Source organism: Gallinula chloropus, assembly GCF_964237585.1.
Source record: "Gallinula chloropus genome assembly, chromosome: 3".
Lineage (NCBI taxonomy): Eukaryota > Metazoa > Chordata > Aves > Gruiformes > Rallidae > Gallinula > Gallinula chloropus.
Window position 1 is genome coordinate 85,499,537 of NC_140087.1, and position 18,838 is coordinate 85,518,374.

At 45.6% G+C, this 18,838-nt stretch overlaps 1 protein-coding gene across 1 annotated transcript in view; it reads right to left on the reverse strand.

Annotated features, from left to right (window-relative positions):
• Nucleotides 1-18,838, reverse strand: part of XRN2 (5'-3' exoribonuclease 2) — a gene marked incomplete at its 5' end in the record, with an annotated part of 49,083 nt that overhangs the window by 18,258 nt on the left and 11,987 nt on the right. Inside the window, 11 exon segments of the mRNA XM_084261145.1 lie at nt 1,741-1,797; nt 3,576-3,655; nt 3,741-3,838; nt 4,628-4,711; nt 5,901-5,973; nt 6,959-7,048; nt 7,128-7,235; nt 11,002-11,137; nt 14,372-14,490; nt 17,057-17,188; nt 18,044-18,088. Of these exon segments, the coding sequence (XP_084117271.1) occupies nt 1,741-1,797; nt 3,576-3,655; nt 3,741-3,838; nt 4,628-4,711; nt 5,901-5,973; nt 6,959-7,048; nt 7,128-7,235; nt 11,002-11,137; nt 14,372-14,490; nt 17,057-17,188; nt 18,044-18,088 (1,022 nt within the window).

Genomic DNA, 18,838 nt, shown 5'->3' on the forward strand with positions numbered 1-18,838 from the left:
ATAACTGCTGCTTTAACAGTGAAGTACATGACAGAAAGAGAACACTCAAGAACCCACAGCTGAAACGGTGAAGTGCATTTCTTGCACACACATATATATACACTGACTATACTGGAGTTGGATGTCTGTGTTCTTCCCACAGGGTGACCTTTTTCCTCCCCTGCATCATCATCCACCCCAAAAGAAAGCTTAACAGAGAGAGCAGTTACTCCTGGGTGCAGCAACAGACATATCTTCCACAGACCTTTGAGTACAAATCCTCTGGTCAAGGCACCGATCGTATCCCAGCTCAGAGGCTGCCCAGGAAGGACAGCAGCTTGCTATGCAGCCAAAAGCACACAGCTGGGATTTCCTGGGCCAGGGAGCTTTCATCCTGGAAGGCTCCTTTATGGCTGCCTGCAGTTTTCATGAAGGGATACACACCTATGCCCAGTGACACCTCACAGACCCTACATTTCAAGATGACAAACTAAGCTGCAACAGAGGAAGAAGTGGCTGAAGGCTTTGTTCTACTGGTACAACGTGTTATGTGCCAGTTTGGGTTTGCTCTAGGAAAAAGCATCTGTGCTCTGAGCAACTCCAATCTCCTGGTGTCCCAATGGGGACACACTGAAGGACACGGCACTGACCTGTTTCTTGTTCTCTCATTAGGTACCAGTTCAGAGAGGAGACTGCTTGGGTTGCCAAGAAAGAGAAAAGCAAACAACTAAGCTGTGAGAAGAAAGAAACTCACTCTTCCAGATGAAGTACATCTGGTTTTCAGCAGGGAGAATGAATGAGGCTTGAAGGAAGGAGAATAATGGTCCCTTGGAAAATTCAGCACAAGTCACAAGCACTGAAGAGCAGAATCATGACTGCTCATACTATCTCCAGAGACAGGGAGAGAGAAATGGACAGAAGTGTAAAACAATTCAAACATGACAGTGGCAGACAGAATGCCACAAACTCCAACTCATCACTCTCAGTGACTAAATTCCCCATTGCAGAACATCCTCTCCACAGCATCCCTAGAAGCCCCAGCTTTAGCCTGCAGATAGTGGCTCTAGCTGAAGCAAATTACACCTCCTTGGAGGAAAAAAAAAATCATGCAGACAGATCACAAGTGATTTTCAGTGTCTCAGGTATCTCATGTGGCTCAAGAAGTGGAAGGTCGAGCATGACATACCTATCACACTGTGCCTAATTCAGTGAGAAGGACATATGACGCCCCAGATATATAGCAACGTGCTACAAATAACAACAACAGTAATTAAACTGCTATAACACAAGAGCAATTAAACCCTTCTGGCACCACAAGATTTACTCCTGGAGCTCTGCACTGTTTTCATTCACTATGAAGTTGTTCCTTATGCTCCCAAACCTTGTGTTCAGGCAAAGATAGTGTTACTCCTTTACTCCTTAAGGACATGAAGCTCGTTCTCAAGCATCCTCTGGGAACTGCTAGGAATAGAAGTAGATAAAAACCCAAGAGGCAAAGCCACTGAGAAGCCACGGCTTTGGACACCCCTGCAAGGCACCCTGCTATGCACAGGCTGCTCGACCACCCTGACCCAAGCCTGCTGTGTTCAGAGCATCTTGGATTCAAGGCTCACAGAAAGCCAGAAAGGTGTGAAGTAAAAGCGTCAATTTTATGAAGAGATGGATTTTACTGCAAAGTCAACCCCACAAACCACCAGAATGGAGAGTTCTACTTGCTGCATTTTGTACAAACCACTGTATCAGACCCCAGAGGTCCCTTACCTGACTGCAGAGTTCTGTGCGAGGTCCCGCAGCATGGGGACAGGAGACTCCACTGTCCTGGTAAGGAGAAACACCTGTCAGAGTGCCACCTAACACATTGCTCACCATTGGCTCCACTTCCTCTCCTGATATCACAGCCCCTCCTCTGTCACCTAAGCTTGGGACACAAGAAAGGCATTTCAGAATTACTTGCCTTTCCCCTAAATCACACGCTTCTATAGGAAATGGAAATTACTGAATCTGTATTTCTTACCATTTTGGGCAGATTCTCTAGTGCCTAAGAGTGGGCTCACACACCTCCCTCTACCCCACAGCCAGTTTACCAACCCTTGTGCCATTCTGCACCCCATACTGACAGGCTTTGACTAGGACAAGCTAACAGGCTCTGAAAGGGCAGGAGAAGGCCAGACACACACACACACATGCAGACACAAACCTTCTTCACCAAGAAGAAAAACGCTTTGAGGAAAAAAAAATGCATGAAAAAAATCATCAGCTGTTTAACACAGCACTTGGAGCCTCCTTTCTAACTGAGGTTTAATAGGCTGGCATTCAGTTGCATCTTAACCCTTTCCTTCTTTCCCCCTGAAAACTTTACCCCTTCAATCAAAGCAGATAGCCATGTGCTCCAGAGAGTGATGCTTATCAATCAGAGCCCAGGTCTCCTTGCTCACCCTCCCACACACAGCTGTCACACCCCCGTTATGCAGAGATCACAACCTGTACACATGCCTGGATTTGATCCAAATCACTTTAGCAAAAGCAGACTTACTTTTTTAGTAGCAATATAAATGCTTGCTCATTGTAGCAGAATTTCTGGGGAACTACTCCTCTAGGTAAAAAAGCCCAACACCCATTTCTCACACCCTACCAAGGGAGGACAATGGCAGACGAGCTTCCTGCTATCTCCTCATGCCCTGCTCTCCCCTCCAAGAACAGCTCTGACTTGCTCCTGGTCTCCACAAGCCACGACAGGAATAGAGACATGTATTAGGAGCATGACCTCTGATACATGATCTGTCCAACCAACCCAGGGTGCCTGTGCACTTAATGCAAATGAGCTCCTGAACACCTGCAATGGCTCTAAGCAAAGTTAGATCAACAGATCCATAGCCTACAATGCAGAGATTGCTAGGATCATTTCTCAAACTAAAGCACTGCCTAGAAAACAAAACACAGTGGTGCTTTTCATACGTGTAGCTGGTAACAGCCCTGAGTTTAGTCCCACAGCCTGCATGGAAACAGCAAAAATCTATCTAACATAGATCTATCTGGGGTTTCCCCTAATGCCATTAAGATTAGCATATAAAAAGCAGAGTTGTTTTGGTTTTTAAACAGCACTCAATCCTGGAAGTCACAGACTACACTGGATTAACCTCCATGCAGAAGTCAAGAGGGCACAACAACGGGACCTTACTGAGCAATGCTGGTGACAGTTACCCCTGTACTATAACAGGCTCCGATTCCTGAGGTTCAAACATCACCAAACACACAAAAAATAGACTCACAGACAAAGTGACAAACAAATAAAGATTCATCAGCAATTAAACACGCACAGCCGAGCGCTTTAAAGATCTCCAGTGCTGCTTTAAACACATAGTTCTGACACAACAAAACCAGGAGAGGGGAATGGGAGTTTCATTTGTGTGGTTTTCTGCTCAGGTGACACAGCACAGCCCTGTCCCTGAACCCAGGGGAAAGCATAGCTAGGAAAGCAGGGTGTGCCTCTGAGCTAAAAGCACAGAGCTTCAGGCTTTCTGCTGTGGGCACAAGGATCCCTCTGCTGAAGGAGGTGCCCCCCAGTGCCGAGCAACGGGTGCCGATGCCATACTCACTTATCTGGAAGAACAGCATTGTCATTCAGAGTCAGCTTTCCCTGGATGCCATGGCACAGCTCCGGGGGCATATCCACAGGCTACAGAAAAAACATCTCAGCTGAGGTGCTTTATCAGCCCTCCACCCTCACCCCTGCACCAGCCCTGCAAACAAACACAACCCACCTCTGTGTTTTTGGTCTTGTACTGCTCTACAATAAAGTCACAAAGCGGATGGTGTTTTCCAACAAAGAGAACATCCCCACCAAGGCTGTTTCTTCTGCCTAGAGAAGACAAAGAGAATGGGATAAGTGAGGGAAGGGAGTATCAGACCAGCACATTGTCCTGCTGGCATCTTGGCCAAAGCAAAGCTTCACTGATTTAGGAGGAAGCTTTGAATGCTTCGTGAGCGTTGGAGAGTGTTAGCTGTGTCTGCCCTGAACAGGATGCCCCTGCTCACAAGGGCAGTAGCTGGCAGCAAACCAATGGGAATTTTGTGTTCAATGGGAGAAACTTCTGATTTAGAACAGGGTAATGCCAAAGACACAGATAAACTATACCTCCCTGAGCAGCTTTACCTACACAAACAGCTATAGTTTCTGTACAACAGAGGCAGTAACATGCCCATTTGTTTGCCCTTAGAGCTGGACACAAAGCTTCACATACCCTAAGTGAAGGCAGGTCAGAGAACAGCCAAAATGCATGTCAGGTTTTACTATCAACTCTAACCCTGGAAACAGAGTTTAGTCTTTTGACCTCAAGAAGCTCACCTAACAAGTGCTCTGGCAGCATACACTGGTGGAAGCTTTTCCTGTAATTAAGTTGCCACCTAATTTCCAGTTTAAGTCTTACGCAGGTCTGCTTCAGTACCATGAAAATAAGTGAAAGCTACAAAGCCAAACCCATGCAGGGTTGTTCTAGTTCCCAGCACCATCCTTGGAGGAGAGGCTACAGCCTGCCATAATTCAATCAAAGCAAGCATCTGTAACACTGTGCTTATTAAGAGTGAAACACAGCATGTAACGAGTCACAGGGAATACACTGCAATTGCAACACATCATCTCAATCCTTACTTTCTTCTGGAGTGAGGTCAGGGTAGACTTCTTCCAGGGCAGCTCTGAGGCGCCGCTCATCCACAAACGGCAGTAACGCAACACCTAGCAAAGCCAAAACACTGGTTTTCACATTTGTTGGGAAAAAAAAACCCTAGAACTAAAGAAGACCCAAGGATGGAAAGCTCCAAAAGGTTCTTCACCCAAGAAACAACTGCTGCATCAGCCACCAAAAAGAAAACCCTACGCTTTCAGAGGTGGTGGGCTGTTCAGATAGGTCAGGTTGAAAAGGTTAGCTCATCTCCAAGGGAATGAGGAAGCTTGCAGAACTGCACTAGGGGTAAGACAGGGCTCTGAGCTAGAGAGACAGCCTGCCATGCAACATGTTTCCTAATCCCTAGGAATAGTCTTCTCTGAGCTTGGAACCCCATCCCAAGGAAGATTCTTGTGTGTCTAACTGTGGCTACTTCCAAACGCAGGTGAGCTGACTTGGGGAAGACCCACAGCATCACTGGTATCAACAAGAACTGCTGGAGATCCTCTGCTCCACCCTCACTGCTCAAGCAGTCCTGAGCAGGTTCCCCAGGTCTCCAAGGTATTCCTTGGGTATCTCCAAGGATGGAGACTCCACAGCCTCCCTGGACATGTTCCAGTGTCTGACCACCCTCTCAGGTGCTTTCATCCAGTGGAATCTCAGATGTTCCATTCTGTGCTCAATACCTATGGTACCTGCAGTCAACGTGTTCACCATTGGCCAAATACCAGACACACAAAGAATGAGGAAACAGAAACAGTATTTACTGCAGCTTCTTTCCTTGGAGGATATTAATTTAAAATTCCTGCCAAGTTTTGTATGCATCCAAATATTTCTCTATTCCCCAAAGCATTTTCCACAAGGTACTAATGAGCCACTGATTGAACAGAACGAGATCCATTAATTAAATGCAAAGGAGACAAAAGACAATTACACAGTAAGGCTGATAAAAATAGAAAAGTGATTAATCTAGTTCAGGACAAATTAACAAATCTAGAATGACTGCTGAAATTGCTACTCATCATTCCCATCCCCCAAATCAGTTATTGAACCATAATTTGTTCTTTGCACAAATTTCTTTTAGAAAACATACCGGCTGCAGAATATTTCTCCCCACAGCAAGTAACACAAGTTACCTGTGTGACATGGTGCATCACAACCTCACTAAGATAATTTCCCATTTTCTTCCTGTTTTTTACATAGATCCTTAAGACTGAGGTCAGTACACTATATCTTAAAAAAGAGAAGTTGAAGTTTCACCTTGCCAAGCATACTTCTTCCCATTTAAATCAATGGCAAAGTCTTCAGGGTAGAAGTCAATTATGCTTGATTCCTGTATTTGAGAAAAATAATAATTAAAGCCAATTATCAAACTGATTCAGAACACCACGTAAGACTGAAGAGGATGCAAAAAATTTTGACTAAAAGAAACCTCTTTTATGAAATGCCATTTGAACAGCGAAGCACGGTAGGGCACTTCCATTACTCAGAGCACCAAAACAAGTAACTAAGCAGGATGGAATAATGTCAGATAACTGCCTTCAGGTATTTGGTCCCCAGTGAAGTTCTGCAGGGTGTCTACACGGGAGTAAGCAATCTTTGCTAAAGAGTCAGGGAATCATTTTTCTAACTGAAACATCCCCCTCTGCTCTGCCCTGGTCAGGCCCCACCTGGAGCATTGTGTCCAGTTCTGGGCTCCCTGGTATAAAAGGGACAGGGATCTCCTGGAGAGAGTCCATAGAAGAGACACAGAGATGATTAAGGGCCTGGAGCATCTCCCCTGTGAGGAAAGGCTGAGTGACCTGAATGTTCAGCCTGGAGAGAAGAAGGCTAGAGGGAACCTTATTAATGTTTATAAATATCTCAAGTGTGGGACACAGAGGGAAATGGCCAGCCTCTTCCCAGTGCCTGTGGGACAGGACAAGGCACAATGGCCTCAAGTTGGAGCACAGGGAGTTCCACAACAATCTGGGGAAGAACTTCTTCCCAGTGAGGGTGAGGGAGCCCTGGGACAGGCTGCCCAGGGGAGTGTGGAATCTCCATCTCTGGAGATATTCCATCATCCCCGTCTGGACACCGACCTGTGCACCCTGTCCTAGGGACCCTGCTTTGGCAGGGGGTTGGACCTGATGGGCTCTGGAGGTCCCTTCCAACCCCTACAGCTCTGTGATCCAAATTCAAAGATTCATTTGTAAGGATCTTTGAAGAATCTCTGCATCCCACCAGGAACATTCCCGCAGTTAAGCAGCAGCAAGTGATGCTCACACAACTGCAAGACGACATAACCTTGTGGAAAGGAATACAACAAGGATTCCTACCGGATCTGTCATAAGCTTCCTCCACGTTGGGGGCAGAAAATTCCCACTTGCAGCTGGAAACACTCCCATCAGTTGTTCCAGAGGCTTGAACTGTTGAAATTAAACAAGCAGATGTAGGATGCTCCTAATGAGCTGTTAAATGGTAAACAAGTAAGTAAAGGTGCCTTACCGGTTTTGAGCCTTTCTCAAAGTCTGAAGGCATGTCTGCGATACCCTCAAAGTCTGAGGCGAATGGTGCGTAGTGAAAGGGGTAATACCAGTTCCAGGATGCACAGCCCTAGGATAGAGAAACCAGAGAAACAAAAATCAGGCAAACCAGAAAACTAAAAGAATAAGAAGAATTAAAAATCACACAGCCCAGCCACTAAAGGTGACAAAATTTAGCCCAGCATCAGCCAGGAAAAAAAGCGGAGTCCCCATGGTTAGAAAAGAAAGAGCTCTTGCCTCTAACGGTACTCTGGACTTCAAGGTGGGACTTAACTTTTCATAGCCAGGCTAGAGCCAGGGAGTTCAGTGGGCAGAGAATGGAGACCTCAGGCATTTCCTCGGCAGCACAGAACAGCAGATAGACTTCTATGCCAAAGTACTCTTGCTCTGTGCTAGGTCTGAGTCACTAAGGGAGACAGCCAAAGAGACAGGACCTAGCACCAGAACGACACAAAAGACCTTAGAGCAGAATCTTAACCTTAGTTTCAGGACACTGTCATGTACCTCATGCCTCTTTCCTCCCCCTTGAGAAAAAACACCACACACAAGCACATGCACAGAGTCCAGTAAACCCGAGCGCACAAAGGTCTTTTACTGTGTCCAGTTCTGGGCCACTCACTGAAAGGACATCAAGGTCCTGGAGCATGTACAGAGAGGGGCAACCAGGCTGGGGAAGGGGCTGGAGGGAAAAGCCTATGAGGAGCGGCTGGGGGAGCTGGGGGTGTTCAGCCTGGAGAAGACAAGGCTGAGGGGAGACCTTATCACTGCTTGCAATGACCCAACAGGAGGGTGCAGAGAGGTGGGCAATGGTCTCTTCAGCCAGGGGACAGGAGATGGGACAAGGGGAAATGGCCTCAAGCTGTGCCAGGGCAGGGTCAGATTAGATATCAGAAGAAAATTTTTTACTGAAAGAGTTGTTGGGGCCTGGAACAGGCTGCCCAGGGAGGGGGCTGAGTCATCTTCCCTGGATATGTGTTTTAAAAGGGGGTAGATGAGGTACTTAGGGATATGGTTTAGCTTAGGATGGGAATGGTTGGACTTGATGATCCTAAAGGTCTTTTCCAACCATGTGATTGTAATTCTGTCTTGCCAAGAGTAGGAAACAGGAGCCTATCCACACAGCTAACCAGGCCCTGGGGCTTGGCTGAGGAGCCTGGGACAGCCAGACATATTTTCTACTTGTGTAGAGCTGCTTTCACATCTGGAACAGTGAATTCCCCCAGGAATTCCTTCTCTGTGCCACCTAAGCACTCCGTAATCGCACCACCAGCAGAATCATGCCAGTCAGAGAGCCATTACAGGGTCTCAATAGGAAGAGAAGTGATGGGGTTTTTTTGGCAATGCACAGCTCACACTACTGTTTTTCAACACAACATCCCACCACTCACTTGGGAATACAGGGACTAGAGCACCCCAGCATGACACACTCTACAAGGTGTGAAAGTGTGCACGGTACACATTGCAGGTTGAAAAGTATTCTGGTTTTAACTGCACAAACACACACTTGGAGTGACAGTTTGCTTTCCCCCTCTTATTCTTATATCCTGAACATTGAGAAATACAAAGTGCCTTCATTTGAAAGAGGCAAAATAATCCTCAAAAAGAAGAAAATAAACTTGAGACACGCCAGAACACAATGCACTTTGGAAAGGAAACGTGGCTCTAGGAGGTCCAAGTCAAGTTTTCACCCCCTCAGCTATTTTTCTTAGCAGTTCCACTTGAAACAAAAGTCGACCACTTTGATTTCCTATTCTGAGTAAGTAAATGTCAACGAGGCTCCTCCAGTGATATTTTTGGTATAAAATGGCAGAGATTATAATTATTAGGTGCAATTCTTCAGTATGTTTCAAAAGCCAGGTGGACTGGATTCTGTTGGTTTCCTTCCCCTTCTTTTGTCTCCAAGCAGGTGTTGCCACTAGTGGGACATGCTCTGCATTATGAGCTTTTGATGGCAAGAGGAAAGCACCTAATGTATTTTCTCATAAGCCGCACAGACAGTGAACAGTAGCTCTTGGAAGTAACTCGTATTATGGTAAAAAAAAAAAATAAACCCAATAAAAACCCTCCAGCAAATCTGGTTTGAAACTCCCTGGTCTGACAGGCTCCTCATCTAACTTCCACATGGGCAGAAGGTGATCTGAGTACCGCTCCATACTGACACAGGTACAGCAGGTCACAGATCTTGCCTACACCTACTTCTGGTATGAAGTACAAACAGCAGCACGCTGCAAGCACTTCACTGCTGCACTATTTTAAGCCCTCAACATAATTTTATAAGGTCTAGAGAGAAAGACTAGCCTTTCTTTCAGAGTAACCTGAGCATGGAGCAAAAAGGCAAAGACAAAGCCCCAAACACTTCTGTGCTCTCATTATGATTCTATGATTACTAAACCAGAAAACATGTTTTGTAGAGTCACCTTTCCCTGAGGTCTTGTTGTCACTCCTCCATTTCCTTGGGAGCACTTTGGTCCTGCCTAAAGTTGTTGCCAACCCCACAGATCTACTGTCTCTGCACCCATAATCACCTGTGGCTTTCCCAGGCATCAGTTAGTCATGTCTACGACCTCAGAAGGATGTGGCCATCTCAGTAACTAAATGGCTTTATCAGCTGAACTGAGGAGCATGGCACCAGGACTGCCTGTAAGGTAGGTATGTGCCCATCTTCCAGCTCCTGTGTATTTAACACCACAAATCTCTCACCAGAGTAGGTGCAAACGCAGCCCTGGTTATAAACGCACCCAATAATGTCTGCATGAGGCCATGGCCAGTGAACATGCACCCCGTGGACACCTCTTGGGATAAGATAAACTTGATTTTACAGTCTTCAAATGAGGATAAATATTTTGGTCATCTTGTAAACACTGTCTTAGGTTTGGCCTTCAGTTCCCTTTAAAATCCAGGCTGCCTTTTGCAGCGCTCTCCTGCACATCAACTGTGAGAGACTTGCAAACCTTAAACTCTATGATTCCCATCCACCCAAACATTCAAATCAGAGCCCAAACTCTACTAATTCACAGAGTGGAAGGGAAACACACACACACACACACACACACACACACACACTCCTTTTTTGTTCCAAGGGGGCAAGGGGAAGTACGTGGTAAAATTAACTTGAAGACTACCTAGTTTCTTGCGGGCACATGAGGTATTGCCCTAAGTTGGGCAGCAGTGAGTCACTGATGAAAAATGTGCAGTTTTATCAAGACAGCACTGTGTTCAGCCCAGCAAGCCCTGCTGACAGATAAACTGCATCAGCTCGAGCACATTATGCTCCCAGGTCACACACAGAATACAACTTACTTGGTCTGCAGGGCACGAAGTTAGTTATTAACCATCGGCACAACGAACCCCGACATGTCTAACTAATCTCTTGCCAATCTGACATCTCAATTATCAAAAGATTTAAATCAGATACAGATTACTCTAATCAGAATACACTTCATAGAACTTCATTACAATCTATGGAGGGAACTGACAACTCTGGTCCTTTCAAATTCTTACTCATGTTTCACAGGCTTTGTTCATTTAGCCACCTGCAAATTCGCTATGCACAGCTATGCACTGCAAAGGAAAACCAGGCACCAGTCCTTAATAAACTAGCAAGCACTGTTAATGTATGCAAGAAGCTAAACCTGCATTCAAAGCTCGAGTATCAAACAGAATAGGTGCCCACATTTTGTACCTTCCAGAAACCCCAAGCCCCGCTCCCCCGGCCCCTGACCCAGAAGAGCACTGCTTTTTAAAAGCTGAGCCACAGGTAATTACTATTTCCTGAACAGAAGCAGGGTGCAGACACAAAAGATGACTGAGGTTTCAGAGGTGGAATTTTTAAGTACCTGGTAGTAGTATCTGAGAACCCAGCAGAGCCCTTCCACGTAGGACTGTACGACTTTACGGCGGAATTTCTCATCAGATGCATCCACGTCAAATTTGTTCTTGTAGTATCGCTGCTTCCACCCAGTTTCCCACAACCTGTGTAACAGATACATGTTCAGAGGTACACTTACATAGCTGAAGTCAAGCATAAGCCAAAGTCACTTGCTGCTTCACTTCCTGTTCTTATACCATTTAAGTTGAAGCACAAAAACTTGCACTCAACAGAGCAAGGGCATAAAATTTGACAGTTGGCATCACAGAAAATCCAGCTGAAATTCTGTAGCATCATCCCAATAAATACCCCTTCAAAGTACTTCTCAGGGTAGCTTTGCAAACATTTTTAAAACCATGTTGTTCCTATCTGGCAGTTTCATCTTCCTCAAAGCCTGCTTTTGAGCTTTGTCCTTTAACTCTTCCGACCATTACGAAGAGAACGAACTCTTTCCTCCCTTATTTTGCTTCATCTACCTGGACCACAAGTCTCTGGCTTACTGGAACACCTCTTCACATCATGTTCATTCCCCTATTGCTAATACCCCTCAAGTAGAAAAAGTGAGGCAGTTTCCCTGATACTTAAAGTCAAAAGTAAGGAAATAACAAGTGATTCTGTGTATTCTATTGCTGTCCAGACGTGCTGTGATTCCCAGCAGGATTATCTGGGAAGGGTAGATGAGGTACTTAGGGATATGGGTTAGCACAGGATGGGAATAGTTGGACTTCATGATCTTAAAGGTCTTTTCCAACCTTGTGATTCTGTGACCTGCAGTGCAAGAGTCCTGTGCTTGCTGACACTCACCAGATGTGCTCCCCCTTCCAGGGCGGTTTTCAGTCCATGCCAGCGATGGGTAGCAGAGCCAGAAGTGTGCTCCCAGACACCACCCATCCTTACTTCAGACAGCTCCCCCTGATGCCTGGCTACAGGTGGGGCAGGGGAAAACAGCCACCCACATCTGACCCCCTCAGCTCTGAGGCACCAAGTCAGGAAGAGTGGATAGTGTGCTACAATGTGAACTGAGAAAGCAGGGAGAATACTGCTGTGGTGGGCATGGGCAGCAACAGGAATCGCTGCCTGTGGACTCCAGAGCTTTCTTCCCTGGCTATTTTATCCACTCCCTCTATCTGCTGCGCTCCCTGTCAATCCAGAGGTGACATGCCAGTGTTGAGAGAAGCCCCGTGCCACAGAGCTATTCACTCACACACAAAGCTTCAAGTTGCCACTCCTAACAGACACGACATCACCTGTGGGGAAACCCCAGTTCAATTCAGAGTCTGCCATCTAAAAAGGTAGTTTAAGTAACGGAAAGATTAAGCTCTACTTAACATCTGGTTCAGTCATGGTATTATGCTTCAGATTGCTCTGGGTTGGTTTTTGTTTGGGTTTTGGTTTTAATTTCAACCCATTATTCACCACAGTGCATGTGTTCAACACCCCCCCCTCAGAGGTCACAGGAATTTTGGTATTGAAGCAGACCAGAGTAAAAGAAATTACAAATTGTTTTCGAAAATAGTTAAATTAGGTAATACTTTAATATTTTTTTTTTAAAATAGAATTTTATCCTCAACTAAAAGCTTGGCACCGATTGCCACATCTGGCAATCATCATGCAAGATCCCTTTCCACAGAGGCTGTGACTGCTGTAAGTCACACAGAGAAGCTGAGGCACACAAGTGAGCTGTGAGGCCAGCTCAGGCTTGTCAGGACCCCACAGCACAGCGGTGACAGTGCAGGAAGGCTGCACAGCACGCTAAGGACTGATTTCTCCTCCTTCACACGATGCATAGCCTCTTGGCTTTGCAAACAGGACCCTCCCTTGCTTCTGTTGCAAGCTGCTTGCCTATTACAGGGATACTTTTTGGAATTGGATCCAAGATAGTTCAAAAATGATTCAATCTGGGGAGGAGGTAGAGAAACTGAGAGATGTTTTCAAGATTTGAAGGAAGCCAGGTGAGCAAGGACACAGCTACTTGTGCTGAAGTCTCAAAGGACAGAGTTGATAACATCTGCAGTCTGTGAGCATCTGACCCTAGGCACTCCCTGGCAGCTAGACACTTGCCTACATTTCAAAACCCTGTTCTGTAAGGTAAAACACAGAATCAGTGAGCTGACCACAACTATTTCTTCTAGTTTTAAAGTCATTCTAAACACAAAATAGATTTTTGTAAACAACTCTGCTGCATCTAGTACATTTACACAGTTATTTTTACTCACAATGAGAAGCATAACATCATTTTCCACTCAGAAAACGATCTGAATAAATATCCTGAGCTACAGAAGAGCTGAAGTAACTGCAGATGAACGCAGCACATCCTTTTGCTTGACAATACCAACCCTGACAAAACTACCACTACTCATAAATCCCTGTGGTTCATTCACACTGGTTGCTATGAAACTGTTAAAGCCACTTTTAGAATCTCTACTAAAATTCAAATGGAAAGCAACACCAAGACTTATCCTGAATTTACCCTGACTTTAGATAAGACTCTGCCTGCTTGATTAAAAAAATGGTAAGTAACCAAACCATTCAGACCAGCACATAGAGGAAGGAAAATAAGAATGGGAGCTGGAATACCTGATACTGGGAGATCTGACAGGCCAAATGTCACAGGTATGCCACAAGCACAGCGCTGGACACCAGCAGTCAGCAGCTCACTATGAAGTAACCCTTGCTGTTTTCCCACATCCCCATACTTTATGGAAAACAAAACCTACTGGCTGCTTTTTGCAGAGCTCTTCCCTCTTGATGTAAAGAGTGATAGCTTGAATTAAACCTTTGATAAATGCAGGCTGGCTGGTAATGCACTGTCAGTTAATACCCATAAAATTTCTGTCCCTTAATCATCTAGGGATCACCTGTCCCAAGGCGGTTAAAGAACTCATCACAGACAGAACAAGCCCTGTTGGAAACTGAAGCCAGAGGAAAACACACTGTGACTGTCAGGATAAGGAACACTGGGCACGTGAAGCCAGCTGAATTTTATGGGTTAAACAGCTGGGAACCTCTCCTGGAGAACAGCAGCATTCAGCTCACATAACCAGAGCGGAGCAGTACACGTCGAGCCAATCTAGGGCTTGGTCTCAAAGGGAGTAGTGGCTGGGTGGATGGAAACCTGCACGCATACTAATCTAGACACTTAGATTTAACAGCCAGAGCTTACACATCTCACTGGAATTTACCCAATATTCTGAGCCTCCACATTAATTACCGGTGGATAAAAAGATCACAGAGAAGCATCTGAAGGCACTGCTGCTCTAAGCTAAATGGCATTAATTAGACTGCATCTATTTCAGCAATTTGCTAACAAAGTGCTACAAAAAAAAGAGAGGCTTCACCTGATATTATCCTCTGGCTCAGGTTCACTGTCACTGTCTTCCATTTTTCGCTTGATTCCTCCTGCCAGGGACGGGCTGCCATCAGGAGTGAGGCTGGTATTTGGCGACGATGAAGTTGTCTAGGGGCAGAATTATCACAGATAAATGGGGGGGGGTGGGGTGGGGAGAAAGGATTGACCAGGCATTTTAAATTCCAGTTAAAATTAACAGCTTTGTGGTCATGTGTTATTTTTAGCCCCTCCCTAAAAAACTCCAGGCAAAAGCTATGTGACCCTTAAGCTACGAAGTCAAGTAGCATAAGAAAAGAACACATCAGTGTATGAAGAGGCAGGCATTGATACATACAGGTAAAACTTCTTCACTGCATTTGAGAAGGAAAAAGATGTAATAAGACGACAGTGTAAATGGATAAGCCATGCCATTTTTGACATATCCCCATTTTGGAATGAATATAGCTGTTTGCCCTGGTCTTACAGCTTATGTCACAGCTTTGGTTTAGAGTAACAGTGGAAACACAGGTGCAGGCTACTGTAAAAATGCTGCTTGTAATTCAGAGCCAGCAGAAAGACTCTAAGCATCTTCAACAGTCCATCTTTTCATCTCCTTTCTGTGGTGGTTTAGCCCTGGCTGGAGGCCAGACGCCCACCACAGTCAGTCTATTACTCCCCTTCTTAGTCGGACAGGGGAGAAAATATATATTAAAAGGCTCAGGAGTCAACATAAGGACAGGGAGAGATCACTCTGTCATCAACGACATGGGCGAAACAGACTCAACACAGAGTGGAGAGAGAAACTACCTAATTTATTACACTACAAAACAACAGTGAAACTGGAGTTAGGAGCACGACCAGACCTTAAAACAAATGCAAGCAGATCTTAAAACACTTTCCCCCCCACCACTCCCTTCTTAGCAGACTAGTCAAAACTTTGCTCCCTTCTTCCCCCCCCAGTCCACAGCACAAGGGGGGCAGGGACTGGGGAAAATGGGGTTCTCGGTAGCACCTTCCCCCCACCCCTCCATTCTAATCAGACTTCCCTTTAGCTATGATTTCACTCCCTTCTTCCCCCGCGGATCGCAGCACAGGGGGGCAGGGACTAGAAGATGGGGGCTTCAGTCAGTCCCTTGCAAGTTGGTTTCCTTTTCATCCCAGGGAGGAGGTGAAGGGGCAGGGGGGAGAGGCATTCATTCCACACCCTCCCCCTGCTGCACCATGGGGTCTCACCCACAGGAGACAGTCCTCTGTGAACTTCTCCAACATGAGTCCTTTCCCACAGGGCTTTATCTCTATCACAATGGCTCTCAGTCCCAGTCCTCCACAGGGTTATAAGCCTCCCCCCAGCAAACCTGTTCCGACACAAATTATCTCTCTCTCATCTCTGTCTCTGATTCTCCTCATGGCTGCAAGTGCTGGCAGGGGCTTATCCCAATGTAGGGTCACAGTATCTTCTCTATGTCTCCACCTGCTCCATCCAGCGTGGAGCCCCTCCACGGGCTGCAGGTGGGGTCTTGGCCTTTTCCATGGGTTTCTCCACAGGCTGCAGGGGCATCTTTCTCTCTGGCACCTGGTACGTCTCCTCCCACACCCTTTCCTGGCCTTGGTGTCTGCACAGCTCGTTACATCTTCTCACTCCCTTCTCCAGTGGCAAAATGCAGCTGCTTCCAGGCTGTTTTCTCCTATATGTGATTCTCAGCAGCACTATGACTATCTCTTGGCCTTGAATTGTTTACACTTTGGGGGCGTGGAGAATTCCAGCAGCTCCTCACAGCAGACATTTTCTGCACCCCTGTTCTCTCCCAGCACCCAACCATACAAAACTGTGACACTTTCAAATGTATCTCTCAATATCGCAGAGTCTAAAAGAAACTTCTCCTGTTCCATAAAGGAACTGATTTGCTTAACCCACGTGCAGAAGTTTCAAGATAAAAGGGAGAAGAGCAGGTATCATACTCTGAAACAGCATAGTGCATTTATTTAGACTTAAGAGAAAGAGCACATCTTCCCGATGAAAAGGACCTTCAATTTGGTCACTGTTTGGATGAAGGTTTATGCCCAGAAAGAAAATAACTGTCATAATTGTTATTTAAATGTTAATGAGCAAGATTTCTAACACAGCACCCGACTTATTTCCAGTTTCCCCTCATTTTCTAATACCTTTCCAAAAATCTCATCAGTTTTCTCCTCTTCCCAGTGAGAAGAAAAACTTTGGAAAGTTGTAACAGCTGACAAACATGCAGCTATTCAAACCACAAACTTCCAACCCCCAGATATCTCTGTCCCTGTGTGCATACCAATCCCAAAGAGAGCATCAAGAGACTCCCAAACTCAGGTTATTGGGTTTGTGTCTCTCACAAACCAGCTGGGGAAGCTCCTGTTCCTGAACTCCCAAGGCAGTTTGACTCCAAGGGTCAAATGACAGTGGGGGGAAAAGAAGAGCCCCCGTATGCCACTGGATGCACCCATCTCTCACCTACCCTCCCAGAGCTATTTAACAAGCAGCACCATGCAAACATTAAACAAATAATGCTAGTTCATTTGAGTAGTCTCACAAAAATGGTTATTAAAAGCCACTTCCCTTCAAAATCCTGCCTCTGGTGCCTGCTTTTCAAGCAAGCTCAACTGGGGAGAGAAGAGTGTGCCCAGGGTAACGCAGGGTGTGATCATTTCCCTTTGAAGATTTACTTACAGAATTCTGCCTGTCATGCATCCTCATCTCAAAAGCAGCTTGCCTAGGGTTACTGATGGCCTGAGGACTGGATCGATTTCCCAGAGCTTGAGGGGAAAACTGGCCACCAGGGATGAAAGAAGGCTGATCCCTCTAGAAGATAAACACATAGGGGTACACTGAGAAAGTGGTGTGATCTCCACAGCTGCGTGATGCTGCTCTCTCAGTTTTCAGATTAACATGTTATATAAGCCAAGCATAATTTACTCAGTTCATCTTAACTATGTTATGCTTAATCTCAACCAGACATAAAATGACACTCAGGAGTCCTATAATTTGTTAAGCTCTTAAAAAAAGGAGGACCAACCCACAACCACACAAGCCCTGCCTTTTGTGCCTGTGTTCCTTCTATGCGTGCTGAAAGGCTGTTTTTTGGGAAAAGTGAGACCATCTAACTCACTGGGAAAAGCTTACTCTTTGTAAGCAAGTAACTTCTTCCACTCTAATGTCAGAAAGCACATCATTAAAAAATACACACAGGGGCTAAATACCACAGTCCAGTGGGGAACGATCAGCAAATCCATTTGATGCAAACTGGTACTTATGCATTTAAACCTAAACTCTCCCACTAAGCTCCACTGCCCTCAGCAATATGATTCCTGTGAAGTCTTGTGGCAATGCATGGAAGAGCAATTCCTGTACAGTGGCCACGCTGGAGCATCACCAGTCATGGAAGTGCCATTTGTGTAGGTGTGAAGGACAGAACATACGGCTATCACCCAGCGCATTTGCCTCCTCTCCCTTTTAAGAGCTCTTTGATAGGCAATTCCTCCCTTCAAAGCTCTTGCAAGTCTACAAAAAGCCACGAAAAAACCCTTTAAAACAGTTTATACACAGGCCAGAAAATACTGTGATTACAACAGCACTTTCAACCAGCCCCTCCTCTGGAAGCTACAGTTTTTGCATTCATTCTCACTAGCTTTTGCATTGTGAAAAGAGTTCATTTACCTTCATTCTTTTCCTTTTTTCTTTTTGCCGTCTTTTAAAGTTATCCTAAACAAAGGATAAAGAGAAATAAGGTCAAGAGTACAGTTTTCCTGGGAAGATATTGCAATATAAAGGTCTGCTGACCAAAAGGCCATAAGGTTTTTATATCATGTTCTGATTAAGACATAGGTCAATTCTTGTGTCCATAAAGCCAATGGAAACGGGATAGAATTTACCCTGAAAACCTCTGAGGAAAAAAGTAGCTGTGTACTCAGAGCCCAGAGTTTCAGTGATGGCTGATATCACCTACTAAGCTTAGCTATAGCCTTACTTCAGGGCGACAGCAATGTCAAAGGACACAGGCTGCTTTCCTGTGCTGGAACAGAGAGAAGAGAGTAGGAGAGACCTTCAAGTCCTAAAAGCAGGGGAAAAAAAAACAAAACCAAGAGGCTTAAGGAAAGATATTTCTTATTCTTGGCCATAGAACCTTGAACATCAAATTGTTATCTTCAAGAGAGGCCCAGGCTGGGGCAGCTATAAACGTTTTGCCAGCACCAGCATGGTATTTTTTTCCACTGGAAAGCAAATACAATTCCACTCTTCCCTCACAAGGTGTTTTATCCCCTGTACTTAGGGAATAAACTGGCACAGAACTACAGTGACAGACTGTAAGAACAGGAATTTACAGACACATTTCAAATGGCAGGAGGTGCTGTGAGGGAAGGACACGCCTGGGACTCCAACGCAGTGTTTCAGCCCTGCTCATGGCTTCACTCCCTCAGGCTGCAGCAAGTGACAGAACAATTCCCTCCCCAG